The sequence below is a fragment of the Mobula birostris genome, chromosome 29, assembly GCF_030028105.1.
Source record: "Mobula birostris isolate sMobBir1 chromosome 29, sMobBir1.hap1, whole genome shotgun sequence".
Classification (NCBI taxonomy): domain Eukaryota; kingdom Metazoa; phylum Chordata; class Chondrichthyes; order Myliobatiformes; family Myliobatidae; genus Mobula; species Mobula birostris.
Window position 1 is genome coordinate 33,669,275 of NC_092398.1, and position 18,530 is coordinate 33,687,804.

Sequence of the window (18,530 nt, forward strand, 5' to 3'; positions counted from 1 at the left end):
TGTTAGAGCACGATGCTGGTGTGCATCGCTGGAGGTTAAAGCACATCGGTCAATGTCAGAATCCCTTGGTCATTGTTATTGTTCATCTTTCGAAGTTACACCATGTCGTTCAATGCTAAGAGCACATCGATTGATGTCAGAGCGCATCGATCAACATTAGAGCACATCAATCGACACTAGAGTGCGTTGTTCAACATCAGAGCACATCGATCGATAGTAGAGTGCATTTGATAGTCAGTATTGTGCATCTTTCAATGTTAGAGTGCATTGATCGACGTTAGAGTGCGTTGTTCAACATCAAAGCGCATTGAGTGATTTCAGAGCACATTGTACGATGTTAGAGCACATCGATCGACGTTAGGGTCACCGAGGAGGGAGTGACACCCTGTGGGAGGGGTGGTGAGAAGGGAGCTCCGCACTGGGCTTGTGGGGTTCTGTGAGGAGGGAGCTCTGCACTACGGGGGGGGGAGGGTCAGCGAGGAGGGAGCTCCACACTGTGGGAGGGGTAGTAAGGGGGAAAGCCTCCTCAGTTTCATTGAGTCTGCAAGAGGGAGCTAGTCTTGATTCTATGTTCCCAGTTTCAGTGGGAGGCGGGGTCTGACGAACAAGGCTGTATCCTGTGGGGGTCGGAGTATGGAATTCAGGAGCCTCCATCGCTGACAGTGCTTTGCAGAGAGAGCAGGAGGTTTATCAGTGACTCTGACCCCAGAGTTATTGATTGACTGAGTGGGGAGGGAGAGGATTTAATGACAGGCACTGGAGCTGCAGAACGCACTCAACCATGGGTCGCTCAGTCCTCCTGCTCGTCCTACAGTTGCTCCTGGCCACCGTTCTCGTTTCCTCTCACAGCTCCAAGAAGGGTAGGTACGGTGCAGGCACTCATCCACTGCCCTCTCTCACTCCACCTCTTCTGTCCCGTTACCCCTCGCTCTGTAATGTATACCTCTCCAGTCTCGTACCCTCTCTCTCTCTATATCCGTCCTGTCTCGCTTTCCCCTCTCCAGACTTACTCACCCTATCTCCCTCATCTACTCTCTGTCTCTCTCTCTCCCCCGCCCCCCCCCCCCAATTCTCCCGTCTTATTCCCACTCTCCCTCAGTGAAATTACGAGAAGCTTAGATACAGAACGCAGAGTCTCTTTCCCGGGTAAGCGAGACTAAATGCAAGGGTTTTAGTTGCGGGAGGGGTAGAGGTAGATGATTAATGAAGATGAGTGAGACAAAATTTATTGTTACACAGACCAGTGGAACCTGAAACAAGCTGCCGGGGAAAGTGGTGGAAGCAGACACGATAGTTGCGTTTAAGAGGCATTTCAAAAGGCACATGAACAGGAGGGAGAGGGGGGATATAGACCAAGTTTTGAGAGAAAAGGTCTGTTATATTGGCTGCGGACATGGTGGGCCAGGGGGATGATTCTCTCTTGTACTGTTCTATCTTCTAACTCTTTGTTTCTCCTCCTCCTCTCTCCCTCTACCTCCTTCTAATCTTTTTTCACTCTTTCCCACCTTCTTCTATCTGCCCCTCCGTTCTTCTCTCTTCCCTAGTGCAAATGTAAACTTTGCCAGATTTGGAAGCAGTCACCTAACCGTTGTGAGTGATCAGCATTCGATGTCAGTTCAGACCTGGGGCAATCCGGTTAGGGTGTGGGAGGGTCAGCATAGTGGATTTTGGGAAGTCCTTGTGGGATAATCCCACATCCAGGTTAGAGATTGGGAACAGTTAGCCCAGTGGCGTTAGGAAAATCCTTCTGGGATAATCCCATATCCAGGTTTGGGAAAGACCCAAGGTTTGATTGATTTAAGCGCCGCGCTGAATTGGAAAAGTTGAATACGGGACAAGTCGAGGTGGCAGAACGTATCGAAGAGGCAGGGTCCGGGTCCAGGTCTGGGAGCAAGGTCAGTTTAAGCACCAGGCTAGATTGAAAAGGACAAGGTGCCGAAGCCGAGGGCGAGGCATGTTCCGCGACGTTTACTCGTCTCTGCGTTAAACTTCAACTCGTTACTCCACAAAGTTTACTCGTCTCTGCACTGAACTGTGGCTGTGACTTGCAACTACCACAGAGTGAACTCACTTTTGTGAACTTCAGTTCTCAATGCTACTTTCTCACTTTTATTACTTGCACGCTTTTTTCTTCTTTCTCTTTCTTTGCACATTGTGTGTTTGACGGTCTTCTTTTGTTTTAATGGAATCCGTTGGGTTTCTATGCTTTGTAGCTGCCTGTAAAAAAACGAATCTTAAGAATGTATAAGTTATACATACTTTGATCATTAATGTTCTTCGATCTGACTTTGACTTTGGAAGAATTAGCCCTGTGGCGTTTGGAAAATCATGTGGGATAATCCCATATGTGGGTTTGGCTTTGGGAAAAGTTAGCTCAGTGGTACTTGGAATGTCTGAGATAACAATAGATGGCTTTAGAAATACCGCCATTATGACAGGGAGAAATGTGTAGAGCGGGAGCCCCTCGGAAATGGGTAGTAATCACCTCTGTTCTTTCTCACTCAGGCTGTGACTGTTTGAACGGGGAAAGGGGCCGTGGACCCCAGAGGCCACCCACTGGGGTATGTATCGCACTGAACTCCTTGCTCTAACTGCTACCTCTCCTCACATCCATTTTCGCCAACTCATCTGGGACAGGCTTCTCTACCTCTCCTAAAACCGTCCAAACACCAGGAAGCTCCCTCCATGTCCAGCCCTCAGCAACGTCCCACCCCAATCTCACCTGTTGTGAACCTACGACCTGGTCTGTGCGCCGCTTTACACAGGCACCAGACGATGTTGTTCGGTAAAGACCACACTTCTTCCCTGGAAGAGCAATGAGAGAATGAATCTGGCGTAATAACTTCTGGAATATTGATTTAATATAACCACATGTAACTGAGACACAATGAAGAGCGTTGGCTTGTGGGACATCCAGGCCAATCATTCCATACAGTATATATGTGCAGAGCTAAAGGGAAAACATGGTGCACTTACAGAGAAAGTGCAATGCAAGCAGATTTCTTCACTCAGAGGATGGCGACAGTGTGGAGGGAGCTGCCAGCTGAAGTGCTGAATGTAGGTTCGATTTCTACATTTGGATGAAAGGAAGACAGAGGGGTGTGGTCTGGGTGCAGGATGTTGAGACTGGGCATAGACTAGAGTACATCTCTTAGTGTACAAGAGGCTGACAACTGTGGGTAGAAGCTTCCCTCAGAGTAGGTGAACTTTTACCAGCTGAACTGACCGAGCAGAATCCAGTTCTGTTCCAGCTTTGATCCGTGAGCCAGCTGGACACTATCAGTTGTCCCAGGGTGAGTGCTCGGATATGGGTAGGGAAGATAGAAAAGAAGGAATAAAAATTGGAATTGGGGCAGGATTGGACAAAATGACCTCATAGTGAGGATGGTCTCACTGTTCCTGACTTGAATCTGAGGGGGACGAATATCTTGGCGGGGAGGTTTGCAAAGTCTATTGGGGAGAGCTTAACCGAGAATTGATGAGGGGTGGGAACGGAACTGAAGTGACGGAGAAAAGGAAGGTTAGCTCACAAATAGAGAGAGCTTGGAGACAGTGCAAGAGGGAGGATAGGCAGGTGATAGAGAAGGGACGCACTCAGACCGATGGTTTAAGATGTGTCTATTTTAATGCAAGGAGTATTATGAATAAAGCGGGTGAGCTTAGAGTGTGGATCATTACAGAGGTGTTGTGGCCATTACAGAGACTTGGATGGTGCAGGGGCAGGAATGGCTAATTCAAGTGCCAGGCTTTAGATGATTCAGTAAGGACAGGGGGAAAGGCAAAAGAGGTGGGGGCGTGGCACTGTTTATCAGAGATAGTGTCACGGCTGCAGAAAAGCAGGAAGTCATGGAGGAGTTGTCTACGGAGTCTCCGTGGGTGGACGTTAGGAATAGGAAGAGATCAGCAACTCTACTGGGTGTTTTTTTATAGACCACCCAATAGTATCAGGGACATCGAGGAGCAGATAGGGAGGTAGATTCTGGATAGGAGTAATAATAACAGGGTTGTTGTGGTGGGAGATTTTAATTTCCCAAATATTTATTAGTATCTCCCTAGAGTGAGGAGTTTAGGTGGGGTGGAGTTTGTTAGGTGCGTTCAGGAAGGGTTCTTGACACAATATGTAGATAAGCCTACAAGAGGAGAGGCTGTACTTGATCTGGTATTGGGAAATGAACCTGGTCAGGTGTCAGGTCTCTCAGTGGGAGAGCATTTTGGAGATAGTGATCACAATTCTATCTCCTTTACCATAGCATTGGAGAGGTATAGGAGCAGACGAGTTAGGGAAACGTTTAGTTGGAGTAAGGGGAAATATCAGGCTATCAGGCAAAGCCTGGTAGCATAAATTATAAACAGATGTTTTCAGAGAAACGTACGGAAGAAATGTGGCAAATATTTAGCGGATATTTGCGTGGAGTTCTACATATCCAATGAGACAGGGAAAGGATGGTAGGGTACAGGAACCGTGGTGTACAAAGGCTGTTGTAAATCTAGTCAAGAAAAGAAGAGCCTACGCAAGGTTCGAAAAGCTAGGTATTGACAGAGATCTAGAAGATTATAAGGCTAGCAGGAAGGAGTTTAAGAATGAAATTAGGGGAGCCCAAAGGGGCCATGAGAAGGCCTTGGTGGACAGGATTGAGGAAAACCCCAAGGCATTCTAAAAGTATTATTGAAGAGCAAGAGGATAATATGTGAGAGAATAGGACCAATCAAGTGTGACAATGGAAAAGTGTGTATGGAACCAGAGGAGATGGCAGAGGTACTTAAATGCACAGTTTGCTTCAGTATTCACTACGGAAAAGGATTTAGGCAATTGTAAGGATGACTTGCAGCAGACTGAAAAGCTTGAGCATGTAGATATTAAGGAAGAGGATGTGCTGGAACTTTTGAAAAGAATCAAGTTGGATAAGTCACTGGGACCGGACAGGATGTACTGTAGGCTACTGTGGGAAGCGAGGGAGGAGATTGCTGAGCCTCTGGCAATGATCTTTGCTTCATCAATGAGGACGGGAGAGGTTCTGGAGGATTGGAGGTTTGCAGATGTTGTTCCCTTATTCAAGAAAGGGAGTAAAGACAGCCCAGGAAATTATAGACCAGTGAGTCTTTCTTCAGTGGTTGGTAAGCTGATGGAGAAGATCCTGAGAGGCAGGATTTATGAACAATTGGAGAGGCATAATATGATTAGGAATAGTCAGCATGGCTTTGTCAAAGGCAGGTCGTGCCTTATGAGCCTGATTGAATTTTTTTGAGGGTGTGACTAAACACATTGATAAAGGTAGAACCGTAGATGGGTTTCAGCAAGGCGTTTGATAAGGTAACCCATGCCAGGCTTACCGAAAAAGTAAGGAGGCATGGGATCCAAGGGGACATTGCTTTGTCAATCCAGAACTGGCTTGCCCACAGAAGGTAAACAGTGGTTGTGGACGGGTCATATTCTGATGGAGGTTGGTCACCAGTGGTGTGTCTCAGGGATCTGTTCTGGGACCCTTACTCTTCGTGTTTTTTATAAATGACCTGGATGAGGAGGTGGAGGGATGGGTTAGTAAATTTGCTGATGACACTAAGGTTGGAGGTGTTGTGTTGTGGATAGTGTGGGGGGGGGAGGCTGTCAGAGGTTACAGCAGGACATTGATAGGATGCAAAACTCGGCTGAGAAGTGGAAGATGGAGTTCAACCCAGAAAATTGTGAGGTGGTTCATTTTGGTAGGTCAATTATGATGGCAAAACATAGTATTAACGGCAAGACTCTTGGCGGCTACTACTACTACTACTGCTACTATTACGTCGACTCAGGCCTAGATGGCCGGCATCGGGCACGACTCTTGGCAGGGTGGAGGATCAGAGGGATCTTGGGGTCGGAGTCCATAGAACACTCAAAGCTGCTGCGCAGGTTGACTCTGTGCTTAAGAAGGCATAGGGTGCATTGGCTTTCATCAACTGTGGGATTGAGTTTAAGAGCCGAGAGGTAATGTTGCAGCTATATGGGACCCTGGGCAGACCCACCTTGGAGTACTGTGCTCCGTTCTGGTCACCTCACTACAAGAAGAACGTGAAAACCATAGAAAAGATACAGAGGAGACTTACAAAGATGTTGCCTGGATTGGGAAGCATGCCTTATGAGGATAGGTTGAGTGAACTTGGCCCTTTTTTCCTTGGAGCAATGGAGGATGAGAGGTGATCTAATAGAGGTGTACAAGATAATGAGAGGCATTGATCATGTGGATAGCCAGAGGCTTTTTCGCAGGGATGAAATGGCTAGCACAAGAGGGCATAATTTTAAGGTGCTTGGGAGTAGGTACGAAGGAGATGTCAGGGGTAAGTTTTTTTACACAGAGTGGTGAGTGCGTGGAATGGGCTGCTGGTGGTGGTGGTGGAGACAGAAACGATAGGGTATTTTAAGAGACTCTTGGACAGGTACATGGAGCTTAGAAAAATAGAGGTGCTATGGCTGTGCCTAGGTAATTTCTCAGGTAAGGACATGTTCAGCACAGCTTTGTGGGCTGAAGGGCTTGTATTGTGCTGTAGGTTTTCTATGTTTCTATAACGACACTGGTTTGCTGGTATTAATCTGGGAGAGTTATATAGTCATGGAACACTACAGCATAGAAACAGACTCATCAGCCCATCTACTCAGTGCCAAATTTATTCTGCTTACTCCCATCAACCTGCACCCAGACCGCATCTCCCATCCATGTACCTATCCAAACTTCTCTTAATTGTTGCAACTCAACCCACATCCACTACTTCAGCTGGCAGCTCGTTCCATACTCTTACCACCTTCTGAGTGAAGAAGTCCCCTCCCCCATGTTCTCATTAAACATTTCATCTTTCACCCTTAATCCATGACCTTTGGTTCTAGTCTCACCCAACGTCAGTGGGAAAAGAGCCAGCTTGTATCTACCCTATCTATACCCCTTCTATCAAGCCTCCCCCAATCCTATTCTATTCAACCTTTCCTTTTTATTCAAAATTCAAAGTAAATTTATTAACAAAATATATCTATGTCACCATGTACAACCCTGAGATTCATTTCTTTGCAGGCATTCTCAATAAAAATCCAATAACCATAATAGAATCAATGAAAGACCCCACCAAACAGCGCAGACAACCAATGTGCAAAAGACAGCAAACTGGAAATACAAAAATAAAGGGGAAAAAAGAAGTAATAATAATAATTAGTAAATAAGCAATAAATATTGAGCACATGGATGAATAGTTTTTGAAAGTGAGTGCACAGGTTGTGGGAACAGTTAAATGATGGGGCAAATAAAGCTGAGTAAAGTTATCTGCTCTGGCTCAAGAGCCTGATGGCTGAGGGGTAATAACTGTTCCTGAACCTGGTGGTGTGAGTCCTGGGGCTCCTGTACCTTCTTCCTGATGGCAGCAGCGAGAAGAGAGCATGACCTGGGCGGTGGATGCTGCTTTCCTGCATCAACATTCCACGTAGATGGGCTCAATGGTGGGGAGGGGCTACCCGTGATGGACTGGGCCGTATCTACTTCTTTCTGTAGTATTTTCCATTCAAAGTCATTCGTGTTTCCATACCAGGCTGTGATGCGGCCAGTCAATGTATCCTCCACCACACAGCTATAGCCAAATTTTTAGATGACATGCTGAATCTTTGCAAACTTCTGAAGAAGTAGAAATTCTCCAGTTGTGCTCAAGTGCTGGAATTTAAGCACCGAGGAATTTAAATTTGCCGGCTCTATGTGACTCTGATACCCTGATGTGGAATGGCTCTTCAACCTCCGGTTTCCTCCTCCTGAAGTGAATAATCAACTTTTTGGTTTTACTGACATTGAGTGAGATGTCAAATTTTCAATCTCCCTCCTATATGCTGATTCATCACCATCTTTGATTCAGCCTACGACTTGGTTTCATCAACAAACTTAAATAATGGCATTGGAGCTGTGCTTAGCAACACAGTCATAAAGCAGGAGGCTAAGCACACAGCCTCATGGGTACTCAGGTCCTCAAGAGCCAGCAACGTCCTTGTAAACTTTCTTTTTTGTTATTTCAATCTTATTGATACCGTTCCTGTAAGCAAGTGACCAGAACTGCGCACAATATTCCAAATTAGGCATCTCTAACATCTTAAACAACTTCAACATAACATCCTAGTTCTTGTATTCAATACTTTAATCTATGAAGTCCAATGTGCCAAAAGTTTCCTTTACCACAGTGAGACCACTTTCAAGGATCCATATTCCCAGATCCCTCTGTTCTTGATCCCCTACCACTGACCATGGAAGTCCTGCCATGGTTTGCCCTCCCAAACTGTAACACATAGAGTCATCTAGTTATAGAAAAGTACAGTACAGAAGCAGTCCATTCAGCCCATCTAGTCCATGCCAAGCCATTTGAACTGGCTACTCCCATCCACCTGCACTGGGACCATAGCCCTCCACACCTCTATCATCCATGTAGCTATCCATACTTCTCTTAAACATTGAAATCAAGCTTTCATGCACCACATGCTAGCCGCTTTTCCACACTTTCATCACTCTCTTCATGTTTCTCTTCATCTTCCCCTTAAAACCTTTCACCTTTCACCCTTAACCCATGACCTCAGGTTGCAGTCCATTCGGCCACAGCAGAAAAAGCCTGCTTGCATTTACCCCATTTATACCCAATATAATTTTGTATACCTCTATCAAATCTCCTCTCAATCTTCAACATTCCAAGGAATGAAGCCCTAACCTATCCAATCTCTCCTTATGTCTCCAATCTCGGTCCATGAGATCCAGCAACATCCTTGTAAATTTTCTCTATGCTCTTTCAGTCTAATTTACATCTTTCCTGTAGGGAGGTGACCAAAACTGCACACAATACTCCACATTAGGCCTCACGAATGTCTTATACAACTTCAACGTAACATCCCATCTTCTGTACTCAACACTTTGATTTATGAAGGCCAATGTGCCAAAAGATTTCTTTACCATGCTATCTACCTGTGATGTCACTTTCAATGAATTATGGACCTGTATTCCCAGATCCCTTTGTTTTACCACATTCCAAAAGTGCCCTACCGTTCATTGTGTAAGACCTACCCTGGTTGGTTTTACCGAAATGCAACACCTCCCACTTGTCTGTATTAAATTCAGTCTGCCATTTTCCAGCCCATTTTTCCAGCTGGTCCAGATCCCACTGCAAGCTCTGATAGTCTTCCTCACTGTCCACTACAGCCCACATCTTGGGGTCATCCACAAATATTCTGATCCAGTTTGTCACATTATCATCCTGATTGTTGATATAGATGACAAGCAACAATGAAGCCAGCACCCATCTCTGCAGTGCACCACTAGGCACAGGCCTTCAATCAAAGAGGCAACTATCTACTACCACTCTCAGGCTTTTCCCATGAAGCCAATACTACATTATCCTGAACGCCAAGCAAATGAACTTTCTTGACCAACCTCCTATGGAGTACTTTGTCAAATGTCTTGCTAAAGTCCATGTAGACAACATCCACTGCCTTGCCTTCATTAACTTTCTTGGTAACTTCCTTGAAAAACTCTATAAGATTAGTTAAACATGACCTGTCATGTACAAAGCCACGTTGACTATCTCGAATCAAGCTCAATCTATCCAAATACTTAGATATCCCCTCCTTTAGGATATCTTCCAATAACTTGTCCACTACCAATGTCAAGCCCACTGGCCTATAATTTTCTGGTTAATTCTTAGAGCCATTCTTAAACAGCGGACCTACATTAGCCATCTCCAATCCTGCAGAACCTTACCCGTGGCTAAGGACATTTTAAATATTTCTGCTAAAGCTTTTGAAATTTCTGCACTTGCCTCCCACAGGGTCCGAGGGAACACCCTGTCAGGCCGTGGGGATGTATCCACCCTAATTTACCTCAAGACAGCAAACACCTCCTCCTCCGTAATCTGTATGGGGTCTATAATCTCACTGATTCTTTGCCTCACACCTATAGACTCCCGAGTATGAATCTAAAAACTCTCTTGCATTTCTTTAGGCTCTATGCATAGATAACCATGCTGATTTTCCTTTTGCTCTTTACTGATCTGTAGAAGCCCTTGGGATTCCCCTTCACCTTGTATCCTAGAGTAAACTTATGCCTTCTTTTAGCCTTCCTGAGTTCCTTAAGTGTTGTCTTGCATTTCTTATACTCCTCAAGCACCTCATTTACCGGAAAGTCATAGTGCACAGGCACAGGACCTTCGGCCCACTTTGTCCAGTCTGACCATCAAGTACCTATCAATACCAGGGCTCCCCAAACTGGAGTCTACAGACCCCTTTGTTTAATGGCCTTAGTCCATGGCATAAAGAAAGGCTGGGAGCCTCTGACTTACATTGATCCCATTTCCCAACGCTGGCTGCGCGGCTGACTACACAGCATGCTGATGATTCGAGTGCTCATCTAGATCCGTCCTAAGTGCTGAGGGAGTCTCTGCTTCCACCATCCCGTCCAGCAGTGTGCTCCGGAGCGCTATCAAATGCTCCTGATGCAATCATCACAGCTGGAATCTGCAGACACACAGGAAGTGACATTGGTTCAAGTCGTTCAAAAGAACTAGCGGCCAACCCGGAACTCCAGGACACTCAGAGAGTGAGAGCAGCAACTGGAAGCCCATTGTCCCAGAGACCAGGGCTACAGGTAAAACTGAAATGCAGGGCCTTCAACCCCGCTCCCCCATTTCCCCACCCCACCATTCTCCTGGCTAATCTACAGTTTTGGGAAAATAAAGCTGAAGACCTCCGAGGCAGATTGCATTCCTGGAGGGATATCCAACACAGCTGTGTACTTCACTTCACAGAGACGTGTCTCACTCCCAGCACTCCAGGCACAGCGCAGCAGTCCGTGGGCTTCACCTCCACCGCATGGGCCGAGCGGTGGCGTCAGGCAAAGGCGGTGGCGTTTGCTTCATGATTAACTCATCGTGGCGCACAGACTTGACAGTTCCGTCTCAGTCCTGCTCTCCCAACCTGCAACATCTGGCGGCCAAATGCCATCCGTTCTATCTGCTGAGGAAGTTCTCCGCTGTCATCCTGGCGTTTGTTCCACACTTGGCCAATGTCAGACTGGCTCAGCGGTTACGAGACAGCGCACGTTTGGTGCCTTCCCGATCATCGCGAGAGACTTCAGCCAGGCCAGCGTGAAGTTTCTGACCAAATATCACCAATATATCACCTGTGGGACCAGAGGACCTCATGCACCAACAACACTAACAGCAGAATGCACTGATGAGCTAAACGTTTTTTATGCACACTTCAAAAGGGAGAATACCACTATGCTTGAGCTAATCCCTGAAGCATCCGGCAGCTCTGTGATCTCTGTCTCAGAGACCGATGTCAGAACATCCTTCAAGAAAGTGAACCCTTGCAAGACATTAGGCCCTGATGGTGTACCCGGTAGACCTCCAAAAACCTGTGTCAACTAACCGGCGGGAGTGTCAAGGACATCTTCAATCTCTCACTGATGCACTTGGAGTTTCCCACCTGCTTCAAAAGGGCGACAATCATAGCAGTGCCCAAGGAGAGCAGGATGAGCTACCCCAGTGTAAGTTTCCCGGAAGCACTCACATCTACTGTGATGAAGTGCTTTGAGCAGGTTGGTCATAGCTAGAATTAACTCCTGCCTGACTAGGGACCTGGATCAACTGCGATTTTCCAACAGTCACAACTAGTCTACAGCGGTCACAATCTCCCTGGCTCTCCACTCAGCCTTGGACAACAGCTAAACATAAGTTGGGCTTTTTTTTTTTTTATTGATTATAGCTCAGCTTCCAGTTCTAATCAACAATCTTCAAAATATGACCTTCTGTGCCTCCCGCTGCAAACGGATCCTTGTTTTCCTCATCAAGAGATAATAGTCAACATGGATTGTTGATAATATCTCCTCCACGCTGATGACCTAGACCGGCACACCTCAAGGACGGCGACCTTCTCCCTCTACACCTTGACTCTGTGGCAAGGCAGGGCTCAAATGCCATGTATAAACTTGCCAATGACACAACTGCTATTAGCAGGATCTCAGAAGGCGACGGGAAGACGAGACATGCAAGAGTGAGGTAGTTCAGCTGGTCGGAAGTGTTGCAACACCAAACTCGCACTCAACGTCAGCTAAACCAAAGGCCTGAACGTGCACTAGAGGAGGGAGGAGTTGGGAGCACAAATAACAGTTCTCATTGAGGAGGGCTTCAAGTATCTTGGAGTTAAGATCTCAGAAGATCTACTCTGGGCCCAACACCTACAATAGCTTCAAAACGGTGGCATCAAGAAGGTGGACCCTCACCATCTGATGCATGCCCTCTTCTCACTACCACTGTCAGAGAGAAGGCACAGGAGCCTCTGTCATAAAGACAGGCACTCAATATTTTGCAAGAGGTACATTCGACGTTTCGGGCCGAGGCCCTTCGTCAGGTCTAACTGAAAGAAGAGCTAGTAAAATGATGTTAAAAGTTAAAGCAAATCTCCTAATAGAAAGGTTGCGTGTGGTGGTAAAAATCTTCTGAGTGTATATATTTCAATGCTAGGAGTATTGCGGGGAAGGCGGATGAGTTGAGGGCGTGGATTGACATGTGGAATTATGACGTTATAGCAATTAGTGAAACTTGGCTACAGGAGGGGCAGGACTGGCAGCTTAATATTCCAGGGTTCCGATGTTTCAGATGTGATCCAGGCAGAGGAATGAAAGGTGGGGGAGTAACATTGCTTGTTAGGGAAAGTATTACAGCAGTGCTCAGGCCGGACAGATTAGAGGGCTTGTCTGCTGAGTCCTTATGGGTGGAGCTGAGAAACAGGAAAGGTATGGCCACATTAGTGGAATTGTATTACAGACCCCCAATAGTCAACGAGAATTGGAAGAACAAATCTGCAGGGAGATAGCAGGCAACTGCAGGAAACATAAAGTTGTGGTGGTAGGGGGGTTTAAATTTTCCATATATTGATTGGGTCTCCCATACTGTTAGGGGTCTAGATGGTTTAGACTTTGTAAAATGTGTTCAGGAAAGTTTTCTAAATCAGTATATAGAGGGACCAACTAGAGGGGATGCAATATTGGATCTCCTGTTAGGAAACGAGTTAGGACAAGTGACAGAAGTCTGTGCAGGGGAACACTTTGGTTCCAGTGATCATAACACCATTAGTTTTAACTTGATCATGGACAAGGATAGATCTGATCCTAGGGTTGAGGTTCTAAACTGGAAGAAGGTCAAATTTGAAGAAATGAGAAAGGATCTAAAAAACGTGGATTGGGACAGGTTGTTCTCTGGCAAGGATGTGATCGGTAGGTGGGAAGCCTTCAAAGGAGAAATTTTGAGAGTGCAGAATTTGTATGTTCCTGTCAGGATTAAAGGCAAAGTGAATAGGAATAAGGAACCTTGGTTCTCAAGGGATATTGCAACTCCGATAAAGAAGAAGAGGGAGTTGTATGACATGTATGAAGCAGGGAGTAAATAAGGTGCTTGAGGAGTATAAGAAGTGCAAGAAAATACTTAAGAAAGAAATCAGGAGGGCTAAAAGAAGACATGAGGTTGCCTTGGCAGTCAAAGTGAAGGATAATCCAAAGAGCTTTTACAGGTATATTAAAAGCAAAAGGATTTTAATGGATAAAATTGGTCCTCTTGAAGATCAGAGTGGTCGGCTATGTGAGGAACCAAAGGAAATGGGGGAGATCTTAAATAGGTTTTTTGCGTCTGTCTTTCCGAAGGAAACTAGCATGAAGTCTATGGAATTAAGGGAAACAAGTAGTGAGATCATGGAAACTGTACAGATGGAAAAGGAGGTCCTTGCTGTCTTGAGGAAAATTAAAGTGGACAAATCCCCAGGACCTGACAGGGTGTTCCCTTGGACCTTGAAGGAGACTAGTGTTGAAATTGCAGGGGCCCTGGGAGAAATATTTAAAATGTCGCTGTCTACAGGTGATGTGCTGGAGGATTTGAGAATGGCTGATGTTGTTCCGTTGTTTAAAAATGGATCGAAAGGTAATCCGGGAAATCATAGGCTGGTAAATTTAACATCGGTAGTAGGTAAGTTATTGGAGGGAATACTAAGAGACAGAATCTACAAGCATTTGGATAGACAGGGACTTATTAGGGACTTATTTGTGCGTGGTAGGTCATGTTGAACAATCTATTGGAGTTTTTCGAGGAGGTTACCAGGAAAGTGGATGAAGGGAAGGCAGTGGATATTGTCTACATGGATTTCAGTAAGGCCTTTGACAAGGTCCCGCATGGGAGGTTAGTTAGGAAAATTCAGTCGCTAGGTATACATAGAGAGGTGGTAAATTGGATTAGACATTGGCTCAATGGAAGAAGCCAAAGAGTGGTAGTAGAGAATTGCTTCTCCGAGTGGAGGCCTGTGACTAGTGGTGTGCCAGAGGGAGCAGTGCTGGGTCCATTGTTATTTGTCATCTATATCAATGATCTGGATGATAATGTGGTAAATTGGATAAGCAAATTTGCTGATGATACAAAGATTGGAGGTGTAGTAGACAGTGAGGAAGGTTTTCAGAGCCTGCAGAGGGACTTGGACCAGCTGGAAAAATGGGCTGAAAAATGGCAGATGGACTTTAATATAGACAAGTGTGAGGTATTGCACGTTGGAAAGACAAACCAAGGTAGAACATACAGGGTTAATGTTAAGGCACTGAGGAGTGCAGTGGAACAGAGGCATCTGGGAATACAGATACAAAATTCCCTAAAAGTGGCGTCACAGGTAGATAGGGTCGTCAAGAGAGCTTTTGGTACATTGGCCTTTATTAATCAAAGTATTGAGTATAGGAGCTGGAATGTTATGTTGAGGTTGTATAAGGCATTGGTGAGGCCGAATCTGGAGTATTGTGTTCAGTTTTGGTCACCAAATTACAGGAAGGATATAAATAAGGTTGAAAGAGTGCAGAGAAGGTTTACAAGGATGTTGCCGGGACTTGAGGAACTCAGTTACAGAGGAAGGTTGAATAGGTTAGGACTTTATTCCCTGGAGCGTAGAAGAATGAGGGGAGATTTGATAGAGGTATATAAAATAATGATGGGTATTGATAGAGTGAATGCTAGCAGGCTTTTTCCACTGAGGCAAGGGGAGAAAAAAACCAGAGGACATGGGTTAAGGGTGCGGAGGGAAAAGTTTAAAGGGAACATTGGGGGGGGCTTCTTCACACACAGAGTGGTGGGAGTATGGAATGAGCTGCCAGGCGAGGTGGTAAATGTGGGTTCTTTATTAACATTTAAGAATAAATTGGACAGATACATGGATGGGAGGTGTATGGAGGGATATGGTCCGTGTGCAGGTCAGTGGAACTAGGCAGAAAATGGTTCAGCACAGCCAAGAAGGGCCAAAAGGCCTGTTTCTGTGCTGTAGTTTCTATGGTTTCTAAGAGATTTGAAAGTGGGGGGTGGGAGATCCGAAATGATAGGAGAAGACTTTCTGGCTCTTGGCTCCATCCCATCCCCTCCTGTCCTCTCCTATCATTTTGGATCTCCCCCTCCCCCTCCCACTTTCAAATCTCTTACTAGCTCTTCTTTCAGTTAGTCCTGACGAAGAGTCTCGGCCTGAAACGTCGACTGTACCTCTTCCTAGAGATGCTGCCTGACCTCCTGCGTTCACCAGCAACTTTTATGTGTGTGCTTGAAATTCCAGCACCTGCAGATTTCCTTGTGTTTGCACTCAATATTTTGGCGGGTCTTCTTCCCGTCTGACAACAGATTATTCAATGATCCATGAACCACTACCTCATAATTCCTTCTTTGTAAAATACACTTTATTCCATAGTGTCACTTAGAATGCTGTCTTTATATCATGAAATGAATTGTAAATTAGATTAATGTTTTCACATCATGCACTGCATTGCATAAAAAAAACAACAAATATCAGTTTTAAAAAACAGTCTCTGATTCCAGGGAGTGGTATTGTCATGTATGGTGTGTTAGGATGTGTCACGGGGAGTGGTGTTGTTGCTGTGCTGTGTGTTAGGGTGTGTCACGGAGAGTGGTGTTACTATACTGTGTGTTACGGTGTGTCACAGGAATTTATATTACTGTACTGTCAGAGTGGTCACATGGAGTGTTGCTGTTACTGTACTGTGTCAGAGTGTGTCACAGGTAGTGGTGTTGTTACTGTACTGTCTGTCAGAGTGTGACACAGGGAGTGGTATTGTTATTGTACTGTGTGTTACGGTGTGTCACCGTAACACACGGGAGACGTGTTGTTGTGCTGTGTGTCAGAGTATGTCATACGGATTGGTGTTGTTACTGTGCTATGTGTTAGAGTGTGTCACAAGGAGTGGTGTTACCGTACTGTAGGTTAGGGTGTGTCACGGGGGGTGGTGTTGTTACTGTACTGTGTGTTATGCTGTGTTACTGGGAATGGTGTTGTTACTGTACTGTGTGATAGGGTGTGTCACAGGGAGTGATGTTACTGCACTGTATGTTAGGATGTGTCACAGGGAGTAGTGTTCCTGTACTGTGTGTCAGAGCATTTCCCAGGGACTGTTATTGTTGTACTGTGTGTTAGTATGGGTCACAGTGAGTGGTGTTGTTACCGTACAGTCTGTTAAGGTGTTTCACAGGGTCTTGTGCTATTACTGTACTATGTGTAGGGTGTGTCACAGAGAGTGGTGTAGTTACTATACTGTGTGTTAGGGTGTGTCACATGCAGTGGTGTAGCATCTGTATTGTGTGCTACGGTGTGTGACGGAGCGTTGTTACTGTACTGTATGTCAGAGTGTGTTACAGGGAGTGTTGTTATTGTAGTATGTGTTAGGGTGTGTCACAGGGAGTGGTGTTGTTACTGTACTGTGTGTTAGGATGGGTCACAGGGAGTGGTGTTACTGTACTGTGTGTCAGAGTGTGTCACCGGGAGTACTGATGTTACAGTACTGTGTGTTAGGGTGTGTCACAGGGAGTGGTGTTGTCACTGTACTGTGTGTTAGGGTGTGTCACAGGGAGTGGTGTTGTCACTGTACTGTGTTAGGATGCTGTCACAGGAAGTGGTGTAGTTACTGTACTCTGTGCTACAGTGTGTAACAAGGAGTAATGTTACTACTGTACTGTGTGTTATGGTGTGTCACAGGGAGTGGTGACGTTACTCTACTGTGTCTTAGGGTGTGTCACTGGAAATGCTGGTGTTACTGTACTGTGTGTTAGGGTGTGTCACAGGGACTGGTGTTACTGAACTGTCTCTCAGTGTTTCACGGAGTTGTTTTGTTACTGTTCTGTGTGTTAGACTGTGTCACAGGGAATGGTGTTGCTACTGTTCTGTGTGTTACGGTGTGTCACAGGGAGCTGTGTAGTTACTGTATTGTGTGTTACAGTGTGTCACAGGGAATGGAATTACTGTACTGTGTTTTAGGATGGGTTACAGGGAATAGTGTTGTTACTGTACGGTGTGTCAGAGTCTGTCAAAGGGAGTGGTGTTGCTACAGTACTGTGTTAGGATGGGTCACAGGGAATGGTGTTACTATACTGTCTGTTAAGATGGGTCACAGGCAATAGTGTTGTTACAGTACGATGTGTCAGAGTGTGTCAAAGGTACTGCTGTTGTTACAGTACTGTCTGTTATGGTGTTTCACACGGAGTGGTGTTTCTGTACTGTATGTTAGGATGTGTCACAGGGAGTGTTGTTACCGTACAGGCTGTTAGGATGTGTCACAGGGAGCGGTGTAGTTACTGTACTGTGTGTTACTGCGTTTCACAGGGAGTGCTGTTGTTATTGTACTGCGTGTTCGGATGGGTCACGAGTGGTGTTGTTACCGCTCTGTGTGTTAGGGTGTGTTACAGGGAGTGGTGTTGTTACATTGAACATAGAATAGTACAGCACAGTACAGGCCCTCGGCCCACAATGTTGTGCCGACCCTCACATCCTGCTTCCCTTATAAGCCCCCACCTTAAATTCCTCCATATACCTGTCTAGTAGTCCCTTAAACTTCACTAGTGTATCTGCCTCCACCACTGACTCAGGCAGTGCATTCCACGCACCAACCACTCTCTGAGTAAAAAACCTTCCTCTAATATCCCCCTTGAACTTCCCACCCCTTACCTTAAAGCCATGTCCTCTTGTATTGAGCAGTGGTGCCCTGGGGAAGAGGCGCTGGCTATCCACTCTATCTATTCCTCTTATCTTGTACACCTCTATCATGTCTCCTCTCATCCTCCTTCTCGCCAAAGAGTAAAGACCTAGCTCCCTTAATCTCTGATCATAATGCATACTTTCTAAACCAGGCAGCATCCTGGTAAATCTCCTCTGAACCCTTTCCACTGCTTCCACATCCTTCCTATAGTGAGGCGACCAGAACTGGACACAGTACTCCAAGTGTGGCCTAACCAGAGTTTTATATAGCTGCATCATTAGATTGAAACTCTTAAACTCTATCCCTCGACTTATGAAAGCTAACACCCCATAAGCTTTCTTAACTACCCTATCCACCTGTGAGGCAACTTTCAGAGATCTGTAGATATGCACCCCCAGATCCCTCTGCTTCTCCACACTACCAAATATCCTGTCATTTACTTTGTACTCTGCCTTGGAGTTTGTCCTTCCAATATGTACCACCTCACACTTCTCAGGG

At 45.7% G+C, this 18,530-nt stretch overlaps 1 protein-coding gene across 1 annotated transcript in view; it reads left to right on the forward strand.

The window, feature by feature from the left end:
* Positions 1–735: 735 nt before the first annotated feature.
* The window catches only part of LOC140189992 (uncharacterized), a 33,967-nt gene continuing 16,172 nt past the window's right edge, over positions 736–18,530 (forward strand). Inside the window, 2 exon segments of the mRNA XM_072246376.1 lie at positions 736–860; positions 2,506–2,561. Coding sequence (XP_072102477.1) covers positions 782–860; positions 2,506–2,561 — 135 coding nt within the window. The 5' untranslated portion in view covers positions 736–781.